The sequence below is a fragment of the Oryctolagus cuniculus genome, chromosome 2 (genome assembly GCF_964237555.1).
Source record: "Oryctolagus cuniculus chromosome 2, mOryCun1.1, whole genome shotgun sequence".
Lineage (NCBI taxonomy): Eukaryota > Metazoa > Chordata > Mammalia > Lagomorpha > Leporidae > Oryctolagus > Oryctolagus cuniculus.
The window spans coordinates 43,084,687-43,112,032 of NC_091433.1; the positions used below are offsets into that span (position 1 = coordinate 43,084,687).

The window sequence follows — 27,346 nt, forward strand, 5'->3', positions numbered from 1 at the left end:
GGCACTCTGGTTGAAGTGATCGCCTGGGCCCGCATCAGCACACCCTGGAAGCATCAGGAACACCCACTCCTCAGCGCCCTGGAGCCTCTGCCAGGAAGGAGGTGGCAGAAGGAGCACCACGGCTCCCACGCCTGCTCCGCGCCGGGCGCCTCCATATACCTGCCCGTTCATCAGCTTGGCACCGTGATGGCCCTCATTGTGCAGGTGAGGAAGCTGCAGTGGGGCCCCGGGCTGGAGTGGTGGGGCCAGACCCTGAGACCAGGACAGTGGGGCTCTCCAGGCCACCCCTCCCCAGAGAGACTGCCACACTCCCAGGGTCTAGCAGAGTCTTTCTCAGACCTTTGTGTGCACCCAAGTCGCCTGGGGATCTGGTACTTCCGACTCAGCCAGTCTGGGGCAGGGCCCAGGAGGCCAGTGCTGCTGGCCGGTGACTTCTCTCTGGGTGGCCCAGCAGGGGAGGGGCTGGTGAGCATATAAATGCAACCCAGCTAATCATGGGTTCCTGTCTAGTGCACGGGCAGGGATACCTACCCTAGAGGTCCCCTCACCTGCAGGTGCTGGCCCTGTTCTGCCAGCATCACTCAGACACAAAGCTCAGGCCTCTGCCTCGTTTACTGGGTACTGGAGTCCCTAGAAACCTTCCTGAAAGGTGTGAGCAGACGCTAGAGCCCCAGCCCGCAGCCATCTTGCTGACCTCCCCTCTCTCAGTATGCCGCACATGGCCAGGCTGCAGCCGCCGGGGGTGAGCACCTGCTCCTTGGTTTGTTGGTTCGGTTCCCCAGCAGGTACACGTGCTTATTCATCAGCCAGAGCAGCAGGCTGGGGAGAGTCAGAGTTACTTTTGGACCAGAGTCAGCAACCTGCTGATTTCACGTCCTAGGACCCTGCCCATCGGGATCTGACCCCAGGGAGCTGAGTCACATTCACCACACCTGCCCTGACCAGTCTGAACAGGCGTCGCCTATTGCAATCTGGTTGTCTGAGTTGTTTCCTGAGAACAACTTCGGTGGCCTCCCTTTCTCGCTCCTGTGAAATCTGGTTCACAAAGGCTGAGAAGCCAGGGCCCTCTGGAGGTCTCTAAGTGTCTTAGGTCTGGTTTGGCCGTAAATCACAGCACGATAACTTGCTCGTCCAGCCAGATCACCCTCCCAGCTTCTTGTCCTGCAGCTCAGGGCTGGTGCCATCCTAGTCTCTCAGGTGCAGAGTTTGCTCCTTGCAGCTCTCCAGGTCGTGAGGTTGTCTTCAAGCCCTTTCCAAGAGTGGGGAGCCTCTGTGGCTTTGCGCCCCCCCCCCTTCTCCATGGCAGCCGGCTTCTGCCACATCCCAGGGCTGTTTGTCCAGAGCCCCTCCCCGGGTGCTGACCCTGCATTCCCACACGTGTCGCTGATTTTCAGGAGCACGGGAGCCCTGCTGGTGAGAAGAGAAGCCCATGGGACCAAGCTTTAGTGAGCAGTGGATCTTCACAGATCCCAGAGAGCCTAAGGCAGGGGAGCAATTCTGCCCCAGGATCCACTGCCCCCAAACCCCCTGCAGGTCCTTGTGGGGAGAGAAGACAAGGGAGGAAAAGCCAAAGGGGCCTGCAGGAGGAAGGGTGAGCCCAGCTGGGGTTTCCCTCCTGCCAGCTTCCCAGGCCTGAGCAAGTGGGGCGCACACTCTCGGCTCCCACGGTCTGAGCCCCAGCACAAGGGCAGAGCCGCTGATAAGCTAAGTGAGGTCTGGGATTCGCTCCAGCATGGCACACACCTGCCTTGTTTTTCTCTGGCATAACTATAGCCAGGCCTGGAGAGGATGGCGTGGTGGGCAGGCCTATGCAGAGGTGGGAGCAAGATGGCTGGGGGCCAAGCACGGACCCCTAAAGTCGAGCCATCTGCATTTGCTTTCAAAGGCTGCCGGGCTTCCCAGCCTCCAGATGGGACATGTGGCACAGCCACCCTGGCCCCAGGAAGCGGGGCGAGGCAGCCCCTAAGTAAACCTCTGTAAATCACCTTATCTCGGGCATTCTGTTAGAGCCGCAGAAAGTGGACGAAAACATGGCACCTTCTCTCCTTTCAAAAAAAAAAAAAAAAAAGTACCACCCAGCATGCAGATGTGTGCTGGGTTCTAGAGCCTTTTGAGATGTGACAGATGGGATGAGAAGCCAGGAAAGCTGGGGCCAGCACTGTGTGGTGTGACAGGTTAAGCATAGCCTGCGACGCCAGCATCCCGTACCAGGGCATGGGTTCAGGTTCCAGCTGCTCTGCTTCTGATCTAGCTACCTGCTACTGTGCCCAGAAAGCAGTGGAAGATGGCCCATGTGCTTAGGCCTTGCCGCACATGTGGGAGATGGAGTTGGGACCCCAGCCCCAGCAGTTGTGGCCATTTGGGGAGTAAACCAGCAAATGGAAGATCTCTGTTTCTCCTTCTCTCTTTGTCAGTCTGTGTCTTTCAAACAAATAAGTAAGTAAACTGAAAGATTGGGAAAGCCACTTGGGGTGGGGTGAGCAGCTCCTTGGAGGAAGGGAGTGGGAATCGGGGAAGATGTTAGCTGCAGTTAGACATGAAGACGGAAGGAAAGACAGGAAGCATGACCTCAGAGGAGGCCATGGAATGAAAAAGGATGCCAGGTCACACAGCAGTGGGGGCAGGGGCAGGCGGTAGCGGAGCATCTTCCAGTGGTCTTGGCCTGTCACCTGGCCAGGAAGATTCCAGCAGGAAGCCAAGAAGAACATTCACAAAAGGCAGTAGAAGTAACGTGGAAAGCTCTCCTTACCTCCTCTTCTCTTTGAGTCTCAGTAAATAATTGTTTAAAGGGCATTTCTAATTATTTTTAAAATATTTATTTGTGGCCAGTGCTGTGGCATAGTAGGCTAAGCCTCCACCTGTGGTGCGGGCATCCATATGGAGGCTGGTTTGGGACCCAGCCACTCTTCTTCCAATCAGTTCTCTGCTAGTGGCCTTGGAAAGCAGTGGAGGATGGCCCACATGCACCTGTGTGGGAGACCTGGAGGAAACTCCTGGCTCCTGGCTTCGGATCCACCCAGGTCCGACCTTTGTGGCCATTTGGGGAGTGAACCAGCAGATGGAAGACCTTTCTCTCTGTCAGTAACTCTACCTCTCAAATAAATAAATAAAAAATCTTTAGGAAAATATTTATTTAAAAGACAGAGTTTTAGAGAGAGAGAGATCTTCCATCCTCTGGTTCACTCCCTAAATGACCACAGTGGCCAAGGCTGGGTCAGGCCAAAGCCAGGAGCCAGGAGCTTCTTCCAGATCTCCCACATGGGTGTAGGGGCTCAAGCACTTGGGCTGCCTTCAGTTGATTTTCCAGGCCATTACTAGGGAGATAGATTGAAAATGGAGCAGGGGCTGGCCCCAAGGCGCCGTAGGTTAATCCTCTGCCTGTGGTGTCGGCATCCCATAGTGGCACCAGTTTGAGTCCCAGCTGCTCCTCTTCCAGTCCAGCTCTCTGCTGTGGCCCGGGAGGGCAGTAGAGGAGGGCCCAAGTGCTTGGGCCCCTGTATTCCCATGGGAGACTGGGAAGAAGCACCTGGCTCCTGGCTTCAGATCGGCACTGCTCCAACCGTTGTGGCCATTTGGGGAGTAAACCAACGGAAGGAGGACCTTTCTCTCTGTCTCTCTCTCTTACTGTCTGTAACTATACCTCTCAAATAAATAAATAAAATCTTTAAAAAAACGGAGTAGCTGGGACTCCAACTGGCATCATTATGAGATGCTGGTGTCTCAGGTGGTGGCTTTAGTTGCTATGACACAATGCCAGCCTCATAAATAATTTTTAATGTTTACTTATTTTTATATATCTGAAAGGTAGAGTGACAGAGATGGAGAGAGTGAGAGAGAGACAGGCAGAGAGAGAGTGAGAGTGCTTTTCCATCCACTGGTTCAATCTCCAATTGTCTCAACAGTCAAGGCTGGGCTAGGCTGAAGGCAGGAACCAGGAAATCCATCTGGGTCTCCCACATGGGTAACAGGGACCCAAGTAATTAAGCCACTCTGTGCTGCTGGGCAGGGAGTACATTAGCAGGAAGCTGGATCAGAAGCAGAGATGGGACTCAATCCTAGCTTCTCCAGTATGGATGTGAGCAACCCAAACAGCAGCTCGACTCACTGCACCACATGCCAGCTCTCTAGTACCTAATTTTTGAATGCTATGATAAGCTCTGTGTGTGGCCTTCTGGGGCTGCACCACTGTCAAACCTCAAGGCCTGTTCCCAAGATCCCTGCTCCTTGCTGCTTATTTCTTATGGAATTCTCTCCCCTTACTTACAGGTAACTTGCCTCTGACCCAAAGAATATGATGACGGCCAAGGAATGTCACTTCCGTGTTAAGTTAGTTATGTGGGACTCTGTCTGGTTAGCAGACTGACCGTAACACTCCCTGCTGGCTCGGTAGAGTGAGGGGCCATGTGGGGAAAGCCCCTGAGGGAGAAAATTCTGGAAGCCTCTAGAAACTGGGAATAGCTTCCAGGAGCTGAGAGAAACTTTCAGCCAATAGCCAGAAAGAAACTAAGGCCCTTAGTCATAAAACCACAAGGAAACGGATCCTGCCAGCAAACCTGAGCTTAGAAGAGGGTTCTGCCTCAGTAGAGGCCCAGGTGGGGCTGAGTTCTTGCCTCCAGCCCAGTGAGACCCTAAGCAGAGCACACGGCATGCTGTGCCTGGACCCCTGACTCACAAGAACAACGACAGAATCCCAGCCCCTTTCCTGCAAGGCTACCCTCCATCCTTCCAAGCATACACTGTGCTCCTCTCAATCAGACCTACTATCATTGAATGCCTCCCATCACATGCTCGGGAACAAATGTGGGCCTGGATGGACCATTTACAGAACCTCTCAATTCTAAAAATCAAGGCTTTGAAGAGGCTCTGAAGATGGCCAATGGAGGCCCGTGCCACACACACGCCCTCCATCCTGCAGCCTGCAATAGTGCAAGGGGCAGTCCTATCTCTGGAAACCCCTGAGCTCTGTTGACCTGCACGACAAGTTCCTGAAAGCAATGGCCACCCGATTGGCTTGGCTTACAGCAGGGCCATCTAAGGAGAACCAAGACTCTGCAAGTCCCAGAATGTATTTCCTGGTGGAGAATGTTCGCCCAGGGTGGAGCAGGCATTCCTCCACATCCTGCCTGACCCAGGCCAGGCTTGTAGCTCCTAGAGCTTTGTCTTCCGCAGAGAGTCAGGGAGCCTGGGAGGTTGTTTGGCATTAAGCTCTGGAGGCTCCTCTGCTCCCTGGGCTGCCCTCCCTCCCTTCCCACCACCTCCAGAAGCTCCTCTCCCGACTGGCTTCCTGCTTCTCCATGCCCGCCCCTTGTCCCACAGGACTTCCCCTGGGGGCCCTGTTCTCCTCCTGAACATCTTCCCTTCACAGTGGGCCTCTCTCATCTCCCACCCATCTCCTGTCCTAGCTGCCCCAGTTCACACACCGTGGACTGAAATGAGCTTAGTGCTTCTAGGTCCCGCCCTTCCCTACATATCAGATCCTCGCTCACTTCTACAGCCAGGCCCTGTCGCGCAGGTGGCTGAGAGAGGTTGGAGCAGGTTTCTCAGGTTCTTTGAGGAGTCTTGGTATCTTGATTCCTGCAGCCTTAAGTACACATCACCTGTTGCAAGCAGTGGATAAAGTATCAGCACATTGCCAATGATAAAAGCTTCAGCGAGCTAGTAACCGGATCGACTTGTTTCCACAGGGCTGCTGGCTGCTGGGATGGGAGCCAGGCAACCTGTTGCCAAGGTGGGGCAGAACCAAACGCACGCGGCCTCTATGGAACCTGGCCCAGGACAGCGCTGGCCCTCCTGAGCTCCCAGTGGGTTTTATGCTGGCTGTATCAGCTTCCTTGAGAGGCAAGAACAAAAGGTAAGTCGGATTCTGGCTTCCCTGGGGAAGCTGAGGAATCAGCCAACCCATCCTGACTTCGAATGTGCTCGCACATGCACCTGCTCTGCTCACTTCTTTCTCACAACAATCCTCTAAAACAAATATTATTCTAGCCAGCTTTCACATAGCAGGTCACATCTCCTGGCGGCTAGTTCCGTAATGAGCAGTGTTGATCACGCTCGGCCACACAGTCATCCTGGAACCAAACCTCAGGGGAACCTGGGTCCCCCAAGCAGCAGATGCCAAGGTGGGAGCAGCCAAGTGAGAGACACTCTGCAGAAGACCTGGGAGGAAGATAAGGAGTTCCTGCTTTGTCCTCTGAGGTCTCTCCCAAAAAGGTGGAGGAGAAAAGGGTCTCTCCTTGAAAAACCAAAAGCCCAAGCACAGTTCTCTATCACCGTTGCATCTTTTTTTAAAGGTTTGTTAATGTTTATTTATTTGAAAGGTGCAGTTACAGAGAGAGAAGGAGACATACATAGGAGGAGCAGGGAGAGAGAGGTGTCTTCCATCCACCGGTTCACTCCCCAAAATGGCTGCAATGGCCAAAGCTGAGCCAGGCCAAAGCCAGGAGCCAGGAGCTTCTTCCAGGTCTCCCATGCAGGTGCAGGGGCCAAAGTACATGGATCATCTTCTACTGCTTTCCCAGCCCATAGCAGGGAGCTGGCCAGTCCCACTGTTGCTTCCAGTGTGGCGCTAACCACTGTACACATTTTCATAACCTTGACCCAAATGCCTTTAGTAAAGGCATCTTGGATAAGTGAGACCTGGGTGTCTTGGACAAGCATTTTGGCAGAATAGCAAGTTCATGACTTAATCTTCCATGGCTACACATCCCCTTTACACATTCTGAAAGCATGAGAACAAACACAGCCAAGAGACAGCCTGCCAGTAGTATACAACTAAGAAGCAACAATACGCGACTTGAAATTATGTTTAGTAGCCTGTTTCTGCATTTCCTAGTATTTAGATATCTAGGTTATCCACTAATTAATTAAGCTGAGCATTAGCCTAAGGTTCCAAATCTCTGAAAGATCTTAGAAATTATCTTCCAGCTATAAAAATATATACTGTTGAAAGAAAACATTTATCAGTATCATGATTGAATTTCATTGAACACATATTTCCCTATCAAACCATCGTAAACATTATATAGCATTAAGTAATAACTGAAATTTGATATGCACACTTGTATAATTTAGGAATGATAAGCCAAGTAAAATGAAATGCATGCTTGTGCCGTATGATAAATAAGGGAAGTGACATGGTTATTTTTTGAATCAAATTTACCAAACTAGCCTCATTTGTCAAAGGTTAATCTTCATTATGTGAATCCGTATTCTAAAATATTTTGATTTGATATTAGAAATTTAATTTCCTTACTTTCTAGGAACTGTACGTGTCTTCAGTGTATATGAGCATTATTTATTTATTTATTTTTTATTAGGCAGAGTTAGAGAGAGACAGAGAGAAAGGTCTTCTTTCCGTTGGTTCACCCCCCAAATTGCTGCTATGGCCAGCACGCTGCGTTGATTCAAAGCCAGGAGCCAGGTGCTTCCTCCTGTTCTCCCATGTGGGTGCAGGGGCCCAAGCACTTGGGCTATCCTCCACTGCCTTCCCAGGTCACAGCAGAGAGCTGGACTGGAAGAGGAGCAACTGAGACTAGAACCCGGTGCCCATATGGGATGCCGGCACTGCAGGTGGAGGATTAACAAAGTGAGCCACGGCGCCAGCCCTGCATCATTTATTTAAGAAAATGTTTTACAGGGGGAGGGAGATAGAGAGATATCAATCTTCCACTGGCTGGTTCACTCCTTGAATGGCCACAATGACCAGATAGGGCTAGGCCAGGCCAAAGCCAGGAGCTAGGAGCTTTATCCAGTCTCCGACATGGATGCAGGTGCCACAGGGACTTGGGCCATCCTCTGCTGCTTTCCCAGACACATCAGCAGGGAGCCAGATTGTAAGTGGAGCAGCCAGGACTCAAACTAGTGCCCATATGGGATGATGGCATTGCAGGCAGCGGCTTAACCAGTCTCACCACAACACCGGCCCCCAACATCGCTTATCTTTAAAGTTAGTCTTAATAGAGTTCCAGTAGATGAGGAACATAGTGGAACATATTAACACCCTCCAGGGACAGACAGGCAGCTCACCCATCAGGCAATAAGACATATTTAGTGGGCTCATAGTTTTGCTCCTACAACTTCAGCTGTAGGTCAATAACAACTTATAGGGGCCTGTGCTGTGGCGTAGCAGGTAAAGCTGGGAAGTGAACCAGCAGATGGAAGACCTCTCTCTGCCTCTCCTTCTCTCTGTAACTCTGCCTTTCAAATAATTTAATAAATCTTAAAAATAAAGAAATACATACATAAATAAAATAAAAAGAAGGGCAAGGGGAGGTGTTTGGCCTGCATGTACATAGAGCACTGGGTTCGATACTCCTGACTCTGGCTGCCTGCTAGTGCAGACACTGGGAGGCCACAGCGGTGTCTCAAGTCATTGCATTCCTACTATCATGCAGGAGAACTCGGTAGAATTCCTGGCTCCTGGCTTTGGCCCCAGCCATGGGGTCATTGTGGGCATTTGGGGAGTGAATCAGCATATGGGAACTCTCTCTCTCTCTCTCTGTGTGTCTCTGTCAAGTAAATAAATTTTAAAAATTGTTTTATAGTAGTTTAAGACCTCTAGGAAGAAGGAGCTGCCCTACATTTCCCTGAGTAGACTAAAAGCCCTGGATAGCACCCCCACGCCCACACCCACACCCACACCCACACTCACACCCACACCCACACCCTGTATAATATATAGTGTACACAGTCACAGGCCACATGAGGACGTCCGGTCAGGGAGCACATATGCACCAGTGGCTATATGACACGGTGTGGGTGAACAGGAGGCGTGACGGTCTAGGGTCGTGTAAGGGCACTCTGCGATGCTCACACCACAACAGGACCCCCAGTGATTCACCTCTCAGAACCTATGAGCGTGATTTTAGAAACAAACGGGAGACACTGTGAGGAAGTTTTCAGAGGGAAGACTGGAAAGAAGCAAGCAGAGTGACTGGCAGTTTCAGGATCTGAAAACAAACACCGTGGTGCTTTCTCTGGGTTTTCTTTTGTCTCACATGTCTCTGAGACTGGGTGCTGGAGAAGCTGGCGGTGTGGCATTGCTGATAGGTGCAGGAAAAAGAAAAATAAAAGCTCCCACCAGAGCCTGCTCTCTGGAAATAGGCAACCTACCCAAACAGAAAGGTTTTAGAAGGAGTTGTGTGCTGCTAGCAAACAGGCAGAAGAAACTGTGGACCCAGCACGCCTCAGTATCCAGCTCTAGCAGATGTCAAGTGGGAGCGGAGGCCTCCCTCCCTGCCAGGCTGCAGGAGGCGTCCTGGCCACCCTGCTGGGGCTGCGTCACAGAAGGGCAGGTTGGGTCACAGAAGGGCAGGTTGGGTCACAGAAGGGCAGGTGGGTCACAGAAGGGCAGGTGGGGAGCAGAGGCTGCTGAGGAGCAATCTAACAAGGCCCCAAAAAGCTAACTGAGTTTAGCTTGCAGGGCTGTTAATGAGTCTCCTTTAATTTTTTTTTTTTAAGATTTATTTATGTATTTGAAAGAGTTACACAGAGAGAAAAGGAGAAGCAGAGAGAGAGAGAGAGAGAGAGGTCTTCCATCTGCTGGTTCACTCCCCAGTTGCCGCAATGGCTGAAGCTTTCCAATCTGAAGCCAGGAGCCAGGAGCTTCTTCCGGGTCTCCCACATAGGTGCAGGGGCCCAAGGACTCGGGCCATCTTCTACTTCTTTCCCAGGCCAAAGCAGAGAGCTGGATCAGAAGTGGAGCAGCCGGGACTCGAACTGGCGCCCATATGGGATGCTGACACTGCAGGCGGCGGCTTTACCCACTATGCCACAGCACCGGCCCCTACTTTCATTTTTAATGTTTTATGTTGAGATCATTGTGGCCTTGCATGCAGTTGGAATAGTAATACAAGGACATCATTTGTACCCTTTAGCCAATTTCCACCAAACTGTAGCGTTTGAAACACTGTATGACAATGTCACAACCAAGACATTGACATATAGACAGCACAAGGCTCATAGCCATCCTCACATGGGCCCCATATGCTTTCTTCCCACCTTACTCTTGTCCTGACCTCTGGAAACCCCTGTCTGTCCCCTGTTGGGAATAGGAGAGGTACAGGTATGTATGTATTCAAAGTACTATTCCAACATGGGATGCCACCATCCTGCTGAGCCACAACCCTGGCCCTAGACCTGAAACTGAAACTACTAGAACAAAACATAGGGAAAACACTTCAGGACGTTAGAATGGGTAAGGATTTCTTTAAAAAATCAGATCCCAAAAGCACAGGAAACAGAAGCAAGAATATTTTATTTTTAAAGATTTATTTATTTATTTGAAAAAGTTACAGAGAGGAGACACACACACACACACACACACGCAGAACTTCCACTCCCTGGTTCACTCTCCAGATGGTTGCAACGGCCAGGGCTGGGCCAGACTAAAGCTAGGAGCTTCTTACAGGTCTCCCATGTAGGTAGCAGGAGCCCAAGCACTTGGGCCATCTGTTGCTGCTTTCCCAGGCCATTAGTAGGGAGCTGGATCAAAAGTAGAGCAACCGAGATGTGAACTGGTGCCCATATGAGATGCTGGCATTGCAGATGGCAGCCCTACCTACTATGACACAATGCTGGCCCCCAAAATTTTGAAGTTACAATCTTTTGAAAACTCAAAAAGAAAAAAAAATTTATAGGGACTGCAAACAAATGTATCAATAGAAAATATCACATTTACTCCTAATATAAATATAATATATCCTCCTAATATAAATATAAAAATAAAAATATATATAATATAATATAAAGCAAAATTTTCTCCCCAAGTTATCCTTTATACTGACTTTATGCTAACATCAGGTGTTGGTAGAAGTCAAGAAGGAGAGAAGCAAAGAGCAGTGACCTCTAGGATTCTGAAAGTATAGTTATTCGGTATGAGTATGTGGTGTGATTGGAAATAAGACCCAAAGTCCTTTAAAGCAGTGCTGTGACACTGCACAACTGTAGCATGGGCCTTGAGAGCCAACTGCCCTAGTATTCCCCCACATGTTGGCTGTGGTTTGCAATGAAATACCCATCCCTGTCTACTGACCAAATTACTCACGGACTTGAAGATTGCTGCCTCTCAAACAACTTCAAAAGATGATTTGCTTTGAATCTACCAGATGATCCAAAAGTGGCCTTACAGACAAAAGCTAAGCAGAATATGAATAACATTCATAAAGCTGATATCCTGGTTAACAAAAAAATCTGAAGCCCCTATAACTAATGTTAATTGTCTGTGGGAGTATTTAAATTCTCATCTATAATCATAAAAGCTGTATAGGTTGAGTGAATTGAATGTTTTTTGTTGGGGTTTTCACAGCGCTTCTTCTGTTCAGACACCTTAAGTGTCTCTGGTATGAAAGTCATAAAAAATTGACCAGACAGTTCTGTCGTCAGAAAATCACTTTCTCATAGTGAAGCCTATGTTTCTAAGCCTTTTTACAAGTGAAACTTTTGATTAAAAGACATCATTAAAAAAAAAAAAAAGACCAACATTGTGGCGTAGCTGGTAAAGTCATCCATATGGGTGCTGGTTTGAGTCCCGGCTGCTCCACTTTCAATCCAGCTCCCTGCTAATGCACCTGGGAAAGCAGCAGAAGATGATCCAAGTGTTTGGGCCCCTGCCACCCATGAGGGAGACCCAGATGAAGCTCCTGGCTTTGGTTTGGCCCAACCCTGGCCATCGCAGTTATTTGGGGTAGTATACCAGCAGATGGAAGATATTCTCCCTCCCTCCCTCCCTCCCTCCCTCTTTACCTCTCCCTCCCTCTCCCTCCCTCTCCCCTCCCCTCCCTAACTCTTTCAAATAAAATCTTTTTAAAAATATTTTTATTTATTTATTTGAAAGTCAGTGTTACACAGAGAGAGGAGAGGGAGAGGGAGAGGGAGAGGGAGAGGGAGAGGGAGGGAGAGAGAGAGAGATCTTCCAACTGCAGACATTTTTATTTTTGTTTAAAGATTTATTTATTTATTTGAAAGGCAGAGTTGCAGAGAGGCAGAGAGAGAGAGATGTCTTCCATTGTCTAGTTCACTCCCCAAATGACTGCAATGGCTGGAGCTGGGTGGATACAAAGCCAGGAGCCTGCAGCTTCCTTCCTCTGGGTCCCCCATGTGGGTACAGGGGCCTAAGGGCTTGGGCCATCTTCTGTTGCTTTCCCAGGCACATTAGCAGGGAGCTGGATCAGAAGTGGAGCAGCTGGGAATTGAACCTACACCCATATGGGATGCTGGCATTGCAGGTGGCAGCTTTACCTGCTATGCCACAGCACTAGCCCATAGTCATTTTTAAATTGCAATTTTTTAAAAAAGTTTTATCTTTATTTATTTGAAAGAGTTACAAAGAGAGGTAGAGACAGAGAAATATCTTCCATCTGTTGGTTCACTCCCCAAATGGCCAGAGCTGAACCAATCTGAAGCCAGGAGCCAGGAGCTTCTTTCAGGTCACCCAAGTAGATGCAGGTGCCCACGGACTTGAGCCATCCTCTGCTGCTTTCCCAGGCACATCAGCAGGGAGCTGGATCAGAAGTGGAGCAACTGAAACTCGAACTGGCACCCATATGAGATGCTGGCACTGCAGGCTGGGACTTTAACACACTGTACCATAGCGTTGGCCCCTTAAATAGCAAATATTAAAACTACATTTGGGGCTAGCACTGTGACGTAGCAGGTAAAGCCGCCCCCTGAAGTGCCAACATCCCATATGGACACTGGTTCAAGTCCCAGCTGCTCCACTTTCAATGCAGCTCTCTGCTGTGGTCTGGGAAAATAGCCCAAGTCCTGGGTCCCTACAGCCACATGGGAGACCCAGAGGAAGCTCTTGGCTCCTGGCTTCAGATAGCATAGCTCCGGTGGTTGTGGCCATCTGGGGAATGAACCAATGGATGGAAGAACTGTCTCCTTCCCTCCCTCCCTCCCTCCCTCTCTGCCTGCCTCTCCTTCTCTGTGTAACTCTGACTTTCAAATAAATCTTTTTTAAAAAACTACATTTAAGATACTAGAAATGCACATGGGAGATGGGGAAATATTTTAAAATAGCTACTATATTTGGTGGCAAAATTGCAAATGAATTTTTCCTAAGACTTTTGACAATGTTGCATTAGCACTAGTTTTTTAAATTTATTTTTTAAGGAATACAAATTTCAAAAGTAGAACTTTAGGAATATAGTTATTCTTCCCACCATCCCGCCCTCCCACTGACACTCCCACCCTTCCCCCTCCTCTTACCTTTCCCTTTGCCAGTCCTATTCTCATTAAGATTCATTTTCAATTAACTTTGTACACAGAAGATCAACTCTATACTAAGTAAAGATTTCAACAATTTACACACACACACACACACACACACACACAGTCTGAGAACAAGTTTTACAGTTAACTCTCATAATGCAACTCATTGAGGACAGAGGTCCTGCATGGAGAGTTAGTGCACAGTGACTCCTGTTGTTAATTTAACAGTTAACATTCTTATGTATGACATCAGTGACCAGCTGAGGCTCTTGAAATAAGCTGCCTAAGCTATGGAAGCCTTTTGAATCAGTATTTGAACAAGGCCCCACTGGGGTCTCACTCACAGAGATCCTTCGTGTAGAACATTTTTTGCCACAGTGCCTTGGCTTTCCATGCCTGAAATGCTCTCATGGGCTTTTCAGCCAGACAAGGAAGCCTTAAGGGCTGATTCTGAGGTCAGAGTGCTGTTTAGGGTGTTTTTCAGTCTATGAGTCTGCTGTGTGGACTGCTTCCCATGTTGGAACATTCTCTCCTTTTTAATTCTATGTATTATTATTTCAGGCACTTGATCCTATTTATATTATCTCTTTAACACTTAATCCTATCTATATGTTCACTTTAACACTTAATATGATCACTTTAACAATTAAGATGGCATTTTTACCACCAAGCTTAGTGGGAATTGGAGCCCCATGACAAGTTTTTAAACTGTACCCTTAGAAATATGCAGAACTATACAGTTTTATAGTTACAAACTTCCTCCTCCCTCTGTTATTCCCACTCTTATTTTTTACTGAGATCAATTTCAATTGACTTTATACACATATGATTAACTCCATGTTAAGAGTTCAACAAATAGTATAAAGAAAAAAACTGAAAAAAAAAAACCTGTTCCTTCCACAGTCAAGACAAGGTCAGCTCAAGTCATCCCTTCTTGAAGTGTCAATTTCACTTTTACAGATTTCATTTTAGGTGCTCTATTAGTTCTCACAGATCAGGGAGAAGATATGGTATTTGCCTCTTTGGGACTGGTTTATTTCACTAAGTATGATGTTTTCCAGGTTCATCCATTTTGTTGCAAATGCCCGGTTTCATTTTTTTCTGCTGTGTAGTGTTCCATAGTGTACATATCCCTTAATTTCTTTATCCAGTCTTCAGTTGATTGGCATTTAGGTAGATTCCATGTCTTAGCTATTGTGAATTGAACTGCAGTAAACATGGAGGTGCAGATAACTCTTTTATGTACTGATTCAATTTCCTTGGATAAATTCCAAGGAGTGGGATGACTGGGTCATATGGTAGGTCTACACTCAAATGTCTAAGGATCTCTGTACTGTCTTCCATAGTGGCTTTCCCAGTTTACATTCCCACCAACTGTGGATTAGTGTTCCTTTTTCCCCACATCCTCACCAGCATTTGTTGTTTGTTGATTTCTGTAAGTAAGCCATTCTAACTGGGGTGAGGTGAAACCTCATTGTGGTTTTGATTTGCATTTCCCTGACAACTAGTGATCCTGAACATTTTTTCATGTGTCTGTTGGCTACTTCAATTTCTTCTTTTGAAAAATGCCTATTTAAGTCCTTGACCCATCTTTTAACTGGGTTGTTTGTTTTGTTGTTGGAGTTTCTTGATCTCTTTGTATATTTTGCTTATTACTCCTTTATCAACTGCATAGTTTACAAATAATTTCTCCCATTCTTTTGGTTGCCTCTTCACTTTCCTGACTGTTTTTTGCATTACAGAAACTTCTCAATGTGATGTAATCCCATTTGTTAATTTTGGCTTTGACTGTGCCTCTGGGGTCTTTTCAAGAACTCTTTGCCTGTACCAGTACGTTGCAGGGTTACTCAGATGTTCTCTAATAATCTGATGCTTTCAGATCATAGATTTAGATCTTTAATCCATGTTGTGTAGATTTTTGTGTAAGGTGTAAGGTAGGGTTCTGATTTCATACTTCTGCATGTTGAAATCCAGTTTCCCCAGCACCATTTGTTGAAGAGACTGTCCTTGCTCCAGGGATTGGTTTTAGCTCCTTGGTAAAATATAAGTTGGCTGTAGATGTTTGGATTGATTTCTGGTGTTTCTATTCTGTTCCATTGATCTATCCATCTATTTTTGTACCAGTACCAGGCTGTTTTGATTATAACTATCTAATAGTATGTCTTGAAATTTGGTATTGTGATGCCTCTGGCTTTGTTTTTGTTGTATAAGATTGCTTTAGCTATTGGAGGTCTCCTGTGCCTCCATATGAATTTCAGCATCATTTTTTCTATATCTGAGAAGAATGTCTTTGGTATTTTGAATGGTATCACATTGACTCTGTAAATTGCTTTTGGAAGAATGAACATTTTGGTGATATTGATTCTTCCAATCCATGAATAGGGAAGATTTTTCCATTTTTTGTATGTTCTTCTATTTCTTTATTTAATGTTTTGTAATTCTCATCATAGAGATCTTTGACATTCTTGGTTAAATTTATTACATGGTATTTGATTGTTTTTGTAGCTATTGTGAATGCAATTGATCATAGAAGTTCTTTCTAATCCATGGCATTGTCTGTGTATACAAAATCTTTTGATTTTTGTGTCTTGACTTTATATCCTGTTACTTTTCCAAACTGTTCTATGAGTTCCAATAGTCTCTTAGTGGAGTCTTTTAGATCCCCTATATATAGAATCATGTCATCTGCAAATAGGGATAGTTTGACTTCCTCCTTCCCAATTTGTATCCCTGTGAATTCCTGTGATTTCTCTCTCTCTCTCTCTCTCTCTCTCTCTCTCTCTTCTTTTTTTTTTCCTAATGGCTCTGGCTAAAACTTCCAGAACTATATTGAATAGCAATGGTGAAATTGGACATCCCTGGTTGGCACCAGATCTCAGTGGAAATGCTTCCAACTTTTCCACATTCAATATGACGCTGGCCATGGGTTTGTCATAAATTGCCTTGATTGTGTTGAGGAATGTTCCTTCTATACCCAATTTGCTTAGAGTTTTCATCATGAAAGGGTGTTGTATTTTATCAAATGCTTTCTCTGCATCTATTGAGCTAATCATGGTTTTTGTTCTGTAGTCTCTTAATGTGGTATGTCACATTGATTGATTTTTTAATCTTGAACCATCCCTGCATACCAGCAATAAATCCTATTTGGTCTAGGTGGATGAACTTTCTGATGTGTTGTTGGATTTCATTGGCTAGAATTTTGTTGAGGATTTTTATATCTATGTTCATCAGGGAAATTGGTCTGTAATTCTCTTTCTCTGTTGCATCTTTTTCAGGTTTAGGAATTAAGGTGATGCTGGCTTCATAGAAAGAATCTGGGAGGATTCCCTCCTGTTCAGTTGTTTTGAGTAGGAGAATTAGAGTTAGTTCTTCTTTAAATGGCTGGTAGAATTCAGCAGTGAAGCCACCTAGTCCTAGGCTTTTCTTTGTGGAGAGAGCCTTTATTACTGATTCAATTTTCATCTTTTTTATGGGTCTGTTTAGGTTGTCTGTGTTTTCATGGCTCAATTTGGGTAGGTTATATGTGTCCAGGAATCTACCCATGTCTTCTAGGTTTCCCAGTTTGTTGGCATACAGTTGTTTATAGTAATTTCTGATGATTCTTTGTATTTCCATGGTGTCTTTTGTTACATTTCCTTTTTCTTCTTTAATTTTATTGATTTGGGTCTTCTCTTTCCTTCTGTTGGTTAGTTGGGGCAATGGTATGTCAATTTTGTTTATTTTTTCAAAAAAACAGCTCTTTGTTTTGCTGATCTTTATATTATTTTTTGGATTTAGTTTTGTTGATTTCTTCTCTAATTTTATTTCTTTTCTCCTACTAGTTTTGGGTTTGGTTTACTGTTGTTTTTGTAGATCCTGAGATGTATCAATACCTTATTTATTTGGTGCCTTTCCAATTTCTTGATGTAGGCACCTATTGCTATAAAATTTCCTCTTAACACTGATTTTACTGTATCCCATAAGTTTGGATATGTTGTGTTGTCTTCATTTGTTTCCAGAAATTTTTTGATTTCTCTTGATTTCTTCTACAATCCACTGTTCATTCAGGAGCATGTTGTTCAGTCTTTGTATGTCTGCATATGATCTAGAAATTCCTGAGTTGCTGATTTCCAGCTTCACTCTATTGTGTTCCCAGAAGATGCATAGTATGATTTTGATTTTTTTGAATTTGATGAGAGTTGCTTTATAGCATAGCATGTGGTTAATCCTAGAGGAAGTTCCATGTACTTGTGAGTAGAATGTGTATTCTGCTAGTGTAGGATGAAAAGTTCTGTAGTTATCTGTTAGGTACATTTGGTCTATAGTGTCAATTAAATCTGCTGTTTCCTTGCTGATTTTCTGCTGGTTGATCTGTCCATTGCTGAATGTGGGGTATTGAAGTCCCCCATTACTATTGTATTGGAGTCTATGTCTTCCTTTAGATTCCTTAACATTTCTTTTAAATAGCCAGGAACCCTGTAATTAGGTGCATATATGTAAATATAGTTACATCTTCCTGTTGAATTGATCCCTTGATCATTATATAGTGCCCTTCTTTGTCTCTTTTAACAGTGTTTGTGTTAAAGTCTATTTTGTCTGATATTAGGATGGCTATACCTGTCTTTTTTTTGTTTTTTTGCTGGCATGGAACATCTTTTTCCATCCTTTCATTTTCAGTCTGTGTACATCTTTGTTGTACAAATATTTGTAGGCAACAAATAGTTGGAATTTTTTTTTTGACAGGCAGAGTGGACAGTGAGAGAGAGAGACAGAAAGGTCTTCCTTTTCTGTTGGTTCACCCTCCAATGGCTGCTGCAGCCAGCGTGCTGCAGCGGGCACACCATGCTGATCTGAAGGCAGGAGCCAGGTGCTTCTCCTGGTCTCCCATGCGGGTACAGGGGCCCAAGCACTTGGGCCATCCTCTACTGCACTCCCAGGCCACAGCAGAGAGCTGGCCTGGAAGAGGAGCAACCAGGACAGAATCCAGCACCCTGACTGGGGCTAGAACTGGGGGTGCCAGCACACAGGCGGAGGATTAGCCTAGTGAACCGCGGTGCCGCCAGGGATTTGTTTTTGAATCCATTCAGCCAGTCTGTGTCTTTTTAAAAAAAAGATTTATTTTATTTATTTGAAAGTGTTACGGGGGGGGGGGTCTTCCATCTTTTGGTTCACTCTCCAGATGGCCGCAATGGCCGGAGCTGCACCAATCCAAAGCAGGAGCCAGGAGCTTCTTCCGAGTCTCCCATGTGGGTGCAGGAGCCTGAAGACTTGGGCCATCTTCCACTGCTTTTCCAGGCCACAGCCAAGAGCTGGATTGGAAGAGGAACAAACAGGACTAGAACCAGCGCCCATATAGGATACTGGCACTTCAGGCCAGGGCTTTCACCTGGTGCACCACAGTGCCAGCCCCTATTCTGTGTCTTTTAACTGGAGAGTTGAGGCCATTTACATTCAAGTTGACTATTGATTAAGTAATAACTTTGCCCTGCCATTTTACCAAAAATACTCCTATTTTTTACTTTGAATTTCCTTTGTACTTTTACTGGGAAATTTTCTTCTTTTATCTTCTTTCATGGTGATATTTCTGTGTTTCTGTGTGCAGCATATCTTTAAGCATCTTTTGTAGGGCTGGATGAGCAGTTACAAACTCTTTCAATTTCTGTTTGTTATTGCAGGTTTTTATTTCACCTTAATTCATAAATGAGAGCTTTGCATGGTATAGTATTCTGGATTGTTCCTTTTTTTCTCATAAGACTTTGACTGTATCTCACCATTCTTTCTTAGCCTGTAGGGTTTCTGATGAGAAGTCTGCTGTTGAGTCTAATTGGAGAGACTCTGAAATTAATCTGGTGTTTCTCTCATGCACATTTTAGAATCTTTTCTTTATGTTTTACTGTGGTGAGTTTGATTACAATGTGTCGTGGTGAAGATCTTTTCTGGTCATGTCTATTAGGAGTTCTATGCGCTTCATATACTTGGAGGTCCCTTTCTTTCTCCCAGTTAGGGAAGTTTTCTGTTATTATTTCACTAAAATGGCCTTTTAATCCTCTCTTTCCACTCCTTCATGAGCTCCTAGAACCTAGAACCTTGGATCCTTTGATAGTATCTTGTAGATTCCCAAAAATGTTTTTTAGTTTTCTAATTTCCTCTTCTTGTTTTTGGTTTGACTGTATAATTTTCTGTGCTTTGTCTTCTAAGTCCAATATTATTTATTCTGCCTCACCGATTCTGTTGTTAAAGCTTTCCAGTGCATTTTTTATTTGTTCTATTGAATTCTTCATTTAATTTTGATTTCAAGATCTCAGTTTCATGAAAAAAATTTTCTTTTGTGTCCTGTAAGGATTTCAGTAGTTTGTGCATTTGCCTCTGATTACTTCCATGTAATCTTATGATCAATTTTTTGAATTCCATTTCTTGCATTTCTTCCTTCTCATCATCTTCACAATCTAGTACTGAAGTGTTGTCTCCTTTTAAGGGTGTCATGTTGTCTTCCTTATTCTTGTTCCTTGAATTGATGCATTTGTTGTTTGGCATTTATGGAAATACTCATTGGTTGTTTCTTCTTCTTCTTTTTTTTTCTGCTGTGGCAGCTTTTATGTTTGTACCATGCCTCAGTAGTTAAGTGGAGTGTCTGCTTTCAGTGAATTTCTAAAGGCTTGTAATGGATGTGGCCAGGAAGCTCTGTTCAGTTCTCCATGGTGAAGGGTGTGTCTAAGGTGACACATCCAGGTTTAGCGTGGTAAATCTCCTTTATTAATCAGAAAGGGAGTTTATTCTGCTTAGCTGAGCTCCTCTCCTCAAAGAAGACCAGTGTCTGAGTGCCAGCTGCAGTGACTATATTATTCATCCCCTCTGCCTCAAGGACCACACAAAGGATCTGTGCAATCCTCAGTGTAAGTTCAGATTCCCCAGCAACGTCCCTCACCAGGTGACCAGGAGCCCCTGAGCTTGTGGAGTCTCCCACAGTGACTGCCCACAGTCCCAGCCACACTGTGAGTCCTCCCACATGGCCTCAGTTTTTTTTGTTTTTTTGTTTTTTTTTCTCACAGACCCGGCACAGAAGCCTCCCTGTCCCCTGTTAGTTCCCTGCACCAGAGTCAGGAGTCTCCACTTGGCTGTTGTTGGGCTGTTTTTGGTTGCATACATGAGCTGGTAAAGCTGTTACATATCTCCAAAATGGTGCCCACTCTATTGGCTTGTTACAGGACACCATTGTAAAGTGATTAGGGAGAGAGAAAAATGTGTCCCTTCCCCCACCCCTTTTTGTTTGTTTGTTTTCCATCTCTAGTTTGGCAGGTACACTATCCCCAGGTTCCCTCTAGGCTCTTCCTGCAGCTTTAGCACCAGTGGCTTGGGCTGCTGTGGTTTGGCCACCTCACTCTCCAACACTGGTGCAGAAGCTCTCGGCTGCTGGAGTCTTGAGTTGTGGGCATCCACGCCCTCCATGTACGTCTACCGTGTCCCTCTAATTTCGGTAGAGTTTCCTCTTCCGTTTTCTCCCTAACTCTTTCCTGAGATTGCACTCTCTCCACTTTCTCTTTTTCTTTTTTTTCTATTTGACAGATAGAGTTAGACAGTGAGAGAGAGAGACAGAGAGAAAGGTCTTCCTTCCGTTGGTTCACCCCCTAAATGGCCATTACGGCAGGCGCAATGCACTGATCCAAAGCCAGGAGCCAGGTGCTTCCTCCTGGTCTCCCACGCGGGTGCAGGGGCCCAAGCACTTGCGCCATCCTCCACTGCCTTCCTGGGCCACAGCAGAGAGCTGGACTGGAAGAGGAGCAGCCGGGACTAGAGCCTGGTGCCCATATGGGATGCCGGCGCTGCAGGTGGAGGATTAGCCAAGTGAGCTGTGGCGCCAGCTCTCCACTTTTTCTAAACTATTTTCTCTTAGACTAGAGCAGTAAGCTTCCTCCCTACTCTGCCATCTTGGAACTAGCACTACTTATATAGTGACAAAAAACTGACCGTCAAATTCTAGCCTGTATAGGAGGAAAAAATAGAAGACATGCTACTGTTAACATCTGTTGGTGTTAATGATTGGGTTTAGAGAAGACGACAATTTGTCTTTTAAATTGTTAGCATTCTTAAACATTTACAAATGAAAACATTCAAAGTATTTAAAAGCACTCATGCCCTCACCATAAAATACAGTAACACATTGGCGATCTGGCCTGTGTAAGTCAGAAAATGCTCTCAGCCTCCACCAGCTGCCCCTGTAAGCACCTGGAGCAGTGCAGTGACACACACTGCCCGGTGTGTGTTCTAACTGTGGCCGCCACCAGTGGCCATTGGGCTGTGCTGTTGCTCGCGGAGCAGCACAAAGGCACATCACAACGTGTTGCACGGAAACACGTCAGTGAGACCGATAACCGCGTGGGTATTCTGTGTGAATTTTCAGGATTGAAAACATCAGCGCAGAGCCAACCTTGCAATTTTTTAATTCAAAAATCAGGGATGGGCTTTGGGTGCGGCAGGGAAGATGCCACTGGGGAAGCCCACACTGAGTCCCAGTTCCTGCTCATGTGCACCCCGGGAAGCAGGTGACGAGTTAAGTACTTGGGTCCCTGTTACCTATGTGGGAAACCTGGATTGAGTTCTGGGCTCCTTACAGCCTAGCCCAGCTCTGGTTGTTATGGGTATCTGGGGAGTGAACTGGCAGATAAAAGATATCTCTCTGTCTCTGTTTGCCTTTCGAACAACTGATAAGAACCAAAAAAAATTTAAAATGAACTGTGTACACATTACAAAATTTTTTTTAATTTTTTATGATTAAACCCACACTTCTTCCTTCTAAGTAGGTCTTCAGCTCATTTCCAAATTAACCATAAAAACACCCTTTCTCCCCCTCAAAAAAGGACAGGTTTTTAATAGCAAGGCAATTGAGTCCTCTCCTGGAAGTCCCAGGTGTGCACCATTTCCTTAGAAAGGCACTTCTAATTTTAGTCCAGAGTGCAAAGATGTCAGTGAACCAGAATCAATTACATAAATGGAAGCATTCCTTTGTCTTCTCCTCTTCTCTCAAGTTCTCCTGGAGGTGCATTTACATTTAGAGAGAACAAACAAGGCCATTTGGAACAAATCCCTCTGCAGGGCCTTAATGACAAGGTCACCTGAGGAACCTGGGGGAAACGCTGGGAGACCCCAGGCCCAACTGTGAAAGGACCACTGGAATCGGTGGCCTCTGCTCTCATGGAAGCGAAGGGGATTGCTTCCTTTAACATAATTGAGATTACGCAGACTTAAGAACTGTTTTTCAAACTATAAACAACAAGAAAAAAAATAGCTTCAAACCTCAGACACCTCTGCAAATGTTCACAGCAGCATTATTTATAATAGCTAAAAGGTACAGACAGCCTAAGATCCCTCGGTGATAGGTAAAGAAATGGGGCAGACATGAAACAGTATTATTTAACAACAAAGAATACATGCTACATGTGGATGAAACTTGACAACTATGCCTGAAGCAGCTACTCACAAGAGACCACATTACACTTAGGAGACCACTGCGGACACAGAGAAAGCTGACTGATGGCCACCCTGGCTGAGGAGGGCTTCTATGTGGCTGCTCTGTGGGGTGACGTGTAGACTGTAGTCATGGCTGCACAACTCTAATGTATTAAGATCCACTGAATTATACAGACTTTGAATGAGTGAATTTACGGTATACAAGCTTCCTATCAAAGCTGTAAAGAAAAATTCATTACTAGCTGTTTGATTTTAGAAAATAAAATCCAAGATTGTAAATGTATGCTTAACTACTAAGTAGGTGAAAACCTGCATTAAGGTAACTATTAAACAATCATTTAAAAGTCCTCCATGTAAGTCAGAGAGATTTTAAACCCCATTATGCCTCCAAAATAATTCATGCTGTGATCTACCTACTCAGAATTTCAACTGTTTACCATTTTGTCTCAGGCACATACTTTTAGTCTTTGACAGCTGTTCTCAAATACATCCATGATGAATCGGAGGAGGCGGGAATTTCTAGTAACTTCATGTGTGCTGTATCCTGAGGTAGCTGGACAGTGTAGGCTATGTGTGTTTACAGAGCAATTGCATGAGAGGGTTCAAGAGGAGCTCTTCTGGTCTAGCAGTTAAGACACCCGAGCCCCATAGCAGAGTGCCTGGATTCAGTGCTGGGCTGTGGCTCCTGCTCCAGTGTCCTGCCAATGTGGACCCTAGAATGCAGCACTGATGGCTAAAGTAATAGGATTCATGCTAGCTAGGGTGGGAGACCTGGACTGTGTTCCTGGCTCCTGCCCTGCCCAGCCCCAGTCATTGTGGGCATTTGGGGAGTGAGCTGGCAGATGGCAGCTTGTTAGCACCTTGTCTAAAATAAAAAAAAAAAAAATTGTGAAGTACCTCTTCTGAAGGCTAGATTGAAGAACATGCCACCAGTGTTGTGGCATACAGGTGCTAGTTAGTCTTGTCCAGGCTGTTCTACTTCCAATCCAGCTCCCTGCTAATGGCCTGGGAAAGAAGTAGAAGATGGCCCAAGTGCTTGGACCCCTGTACCCACATGGGAGACCCAGATGAAGCTCCTGGCTTTGGTTTGGCCCAACCCTGGCCATTGCAGCCACTGGGGTAGTACACCAGCAGATGGAATATCTCTGTCTCACCCTCTTTCTCCTCTCTATAACTCTGCCCTTCTAAAGAGTACTTTGTTTTTATAGCCTTTAAAATAAAAGATTTGAAACAGGGTTTGAAATTGTTCTAAACTAGTTGGCTGTGGCTGGGTTAGAATAATCGGTGGCACCTTGAGTCCCATCTCCCACTTCCTGAGTCGCTCTGAGAAACCTGTGTGATGCTGACACTGCCACGCCAGGGACTTGGGCTTGGACAGAGAGGTAATTAGCAGGAGGGCCGGCAGAATGGGAGGGGCTGCCCTCCCCTGGCTCCCTCATCTCTGCTAGTCTGCATTCCCTGCAGATACATCTTCCTACAAGAAAATAACTCCGACAGGACAATTTTCAAAGGAGTGTTAAAAATCTCTTGCACACACTATAATGGATTAACATCACCACTTTTGACATTCTGCTGGGACAGTGAAGAATATTTTTAAATTAGGGTTGCTTCTTTGAAGGTCTTTATAATGTAATACTTGGTCTCTAATCAACAGAGTAACAGAGTCTTAGGAATGACATTTAAGTTGAATTTAATTAAATAGAAATCTCACATACTTTCATGTTCTTAGATACATTTTCTTCATATTAATTAATGGAATGGAAACCATCACAACTTCATTCTCCATACTATGTGTGTTTAGGCAAAGCGCACACCAAACCTCTAACACTTTGCAAATGCTTGAAGCTAACTCCATTCTCCGTGCAGCGATTCAATATGAGCTGCTGGAATCGAATCCAATTAGTCCCTCAAGTCCAAATAATGTAGGTGCCCGGGGGTCGGATGGTTCCCTCCAGAATTCACAGGAGATCCTTCACTTTGGATTCCTTCAGTTGGCTTGGGCAACTCTGGTGTCAGAGCCTTGGAAGTTCAACATTGTAGTCACCAGCTCCGGAAGATCAAAATCGTGTTTCCACCCCCAGTCCTTCCGGGCGTTGCTATCATCAAAGTTCATTGGCCAACTATCCGCTAGGAAAAGATAGGGAAAGTAGCTTAGGTTATCTGGGTTTCAGATTGGCAAACTAGTCCTCGACACTTTATATAGGGGTCTATCATACCAGAAATGAAAGAGGATATTGATATTCCACCTGAGTGCAACAGGTGGACTATGTATGTGCTATTATGCACATACATATTATGCATACAGTCCTCCACTTAAGACTGCTATACTTGGGGCCAGCGTTGTGGCATAGCGGGGATGCCAGCATCCCCTGCGGGCGCTGGTTCAACACTCAGCTGCTCTACTTCCAATCCAGATCCCTGCTCATGTGCCTGGGAAAGCAGCGGAAGATGGCCCAGGTTCTTGGGGCCCTGCACCCATGTGGGAGACCCAGAAGAAGCTCCTGGCTTCAGCCTGGCCCAGCCCTGGTTGCTGCAGCCATTTGGAGAATGAACCAGCAGATGGAAGATCTCTCTCCCTCTCCCTCTCCCTCTGTAACTCTGCCTTTCAAATAAATAAACCTTTAAAAAAAGAAGAAAAAAAAAAGACTATGCACATGCTGTCATGCATTGTGAATTTTACAAGTTAAAGTCTCACAACTTTGTAAGGCAGGAATCTTATACTCCAATCGGGGCTCTGGGCCACACGTGGCAGCTGTTCTCCTATCATCTCAGCTGCTTCCATTTGCCCTCGCCATCTGTTTATAAAAACGGTGAAACGCAGACACGCTGTTTGGAGTGGAAGCATTTCCCCTGCGCTAGGTGTCATTCCTCTGAGTCAAAGCCTCTGCTGCTTTCGACTCAACACAGGCTCCTTCTCCAAGACCCCCGGGGAAGGAGCTGAGCTCTCGTCCCCCTCCAAGGCTGGTGTCCCTGGGCCCCCAGAGTGACGGCGGAAGCTTTGTTTAGGCTTGGAGAGCGGGTGCCGCGATCCGTACTGACCTATGGCCTGTCGCACAGGATCCACGTGGTACGTGATCTGGAATTCCGGCATGTGCTTGAGGACCTCCTGGGCCAGCTCCTCGGGGGTGAAGCTCATGGCGTTGACGTTGTAGGTCCTCATGGAGAGGCGCTCGGCGGGTGCCTCCATGACCTCCAGGGTGGCCCGGAGGCAGTCGTCAATGTACATCATGGGCAGCCTCGTGCTCGCTTTCAGGTTGCACTCGAATTTGCCACTCTTCGTGGCATCGTGGAAAATCTGCACGGCGTAGTCTGAAAGAGAACACAACCATGACCCGGCCTCTCGGCTCGAGGCAGTGGTTCTCACGTCTTCACCTCAAAACCTCCTCAGGCCCTGAAAACAGGAGACGTGGCCACGGGGCTTGCAGCAACACTTACTGTGTGACACAGGGTTCACCGGTTACCTTTTCAAAGGTCAAGAACCCCACGTATTACATGTAACATGTATGACGCCTTACATGTCAAGGAAACTACTGCCCAAAGAACGTTTACTGAGAAGAATGGCAGACTTTCCGTTCCGAGACTCTCTTAAGCAGCTGGCTTAACAGGAGATAGCTGGAGCCCCCGCCTGTGCTCAGACCGTCCCAACACCACCAGCAGGGAAGATCCCACAATGCACTTGTGAGAGGAGGAGGAAGGAAGAGGCAAGCACCATCTCCATACTGGCAGGAGACCCCTTGCAAGGGTCCCAGGATGGCAGGCACCTCCAGATCACACCTGAAGAATCATCACAGTTAGGCAAAAGGTTTTTGAAAGTAACCACAGCCAAAGCCTTCTTAAAAATTGCTCTGATTTTGTCGAGTGTCTCGTATCTCTGGGCTGCTGATGTGAGAAGGATCCTTGATGTGGGAATTACTGAATATTAGTCCAAAATTATAATCCTTACATTCCTTTAAAAGATGCAATGCACACTTTTAGAGTGTAGCTTAATAGAGCTCTCTTTCTGTTAAGAAACAAAGGCTATGGGTGGGCATCTGGCCTAGTGGTTAAGCCACTGGTTGAGACCCCTGCACCTCCCAGCTCTGCTCCTGAGTGTAGCTTCCTGCTTATGCAGGCCGGGGAGGAAGCAGGCAATGCACAAGCACTTGGGTCCCCAGCACTCATAGGGGCGACCTGGACCGAGATCCTGGTTCCTTGCTCCTTACTTTGGCCCAGCCCAGTCCTGGCCATTGTGGGCATTTGGGTAGTGAACCAGCAGATGACTGCTCTGTCTGTTTCTGTCTGTCTCTCTCTACCTTTGAAGTTAAAAAAAATAAAAATAAAAAAAAAAGAAAGACTAGGTTCAAAGAAGGAGCCTGCTGCTTATTGGCCTCCCCAAGTTGCGAGTAGTGAATCTGCTGTTGCACATTATGTCCTTTTTTATTTATTTATTTATTTTTTTTTGACAGGCAGAGTGGACAGTGAGAGAGACAAAGAGAAAGGTCTTTCTTTGCCGTTGGTTCACCCTCCAATGGCCGCCGCGGCCGGTGCACCACCCTGATCCGATGGCAGGAGCCAGGTGCTTCTCCTGGTCTCCCATGGGGTGCAGGGCCCAAGCACCTGGGCCATCCTCCACTGCACTCCCTGGCCACAGCAGAGAGCTGGCCTGGAAGAGGGGCAACTGGGACAGAATCCGGCGCCCCGACCGGGACTA

The 27,346-nt window shown here is 46.2% G+C and overlaps 1 protein-coding gene and 1 long non-coding RNA gene across 4 annotated transcripts in view; one reads left to right on the plus strand and one right to left on the minus strand.

The window, feature by feature from the left end:
• On the plus strand, positions 1 to 25,253 carry LOC138848789 (uncharacterized). Its single transcript, XR_011386862.1, has 3 exons — positions 1 to 204; positions 5,685 to 5,851; positions 25,071 to 25,253. It is a non-coding gene; the product is annotated as an uncharacterized lncRNA (long non-coding RNA).
• Positions 24,330 to 27,346, minus strand: part of LOC103345257 (L-threonine 3-dehydrogenase, mitochondrial) — an 18,178-nt gene continuing 15,161 nt past the window's right edge. For all 3 annotated transcript variants that reach the window (XM_008248938.4, XM_017337742.3, XM_008248945.4), the window contains exons 8-9: positions 25,696 to 25,965; positions 24,330 to 24,783 (exon numbers count right to left, since the gene is read on the minus strand). In XM_008248938.4, the coding sequence (XP_008247160.2) occupies positions 24,644 to 24,783; positions 25,696 to 25,965 (410 nt within the window). In that variant the 3' untranslated portion in view covers positions 24,330 to 24,643. The remainder of the gene's footprint in view (positions 24,784 to 25,695; positions 25,966 to 27,346) is intronic.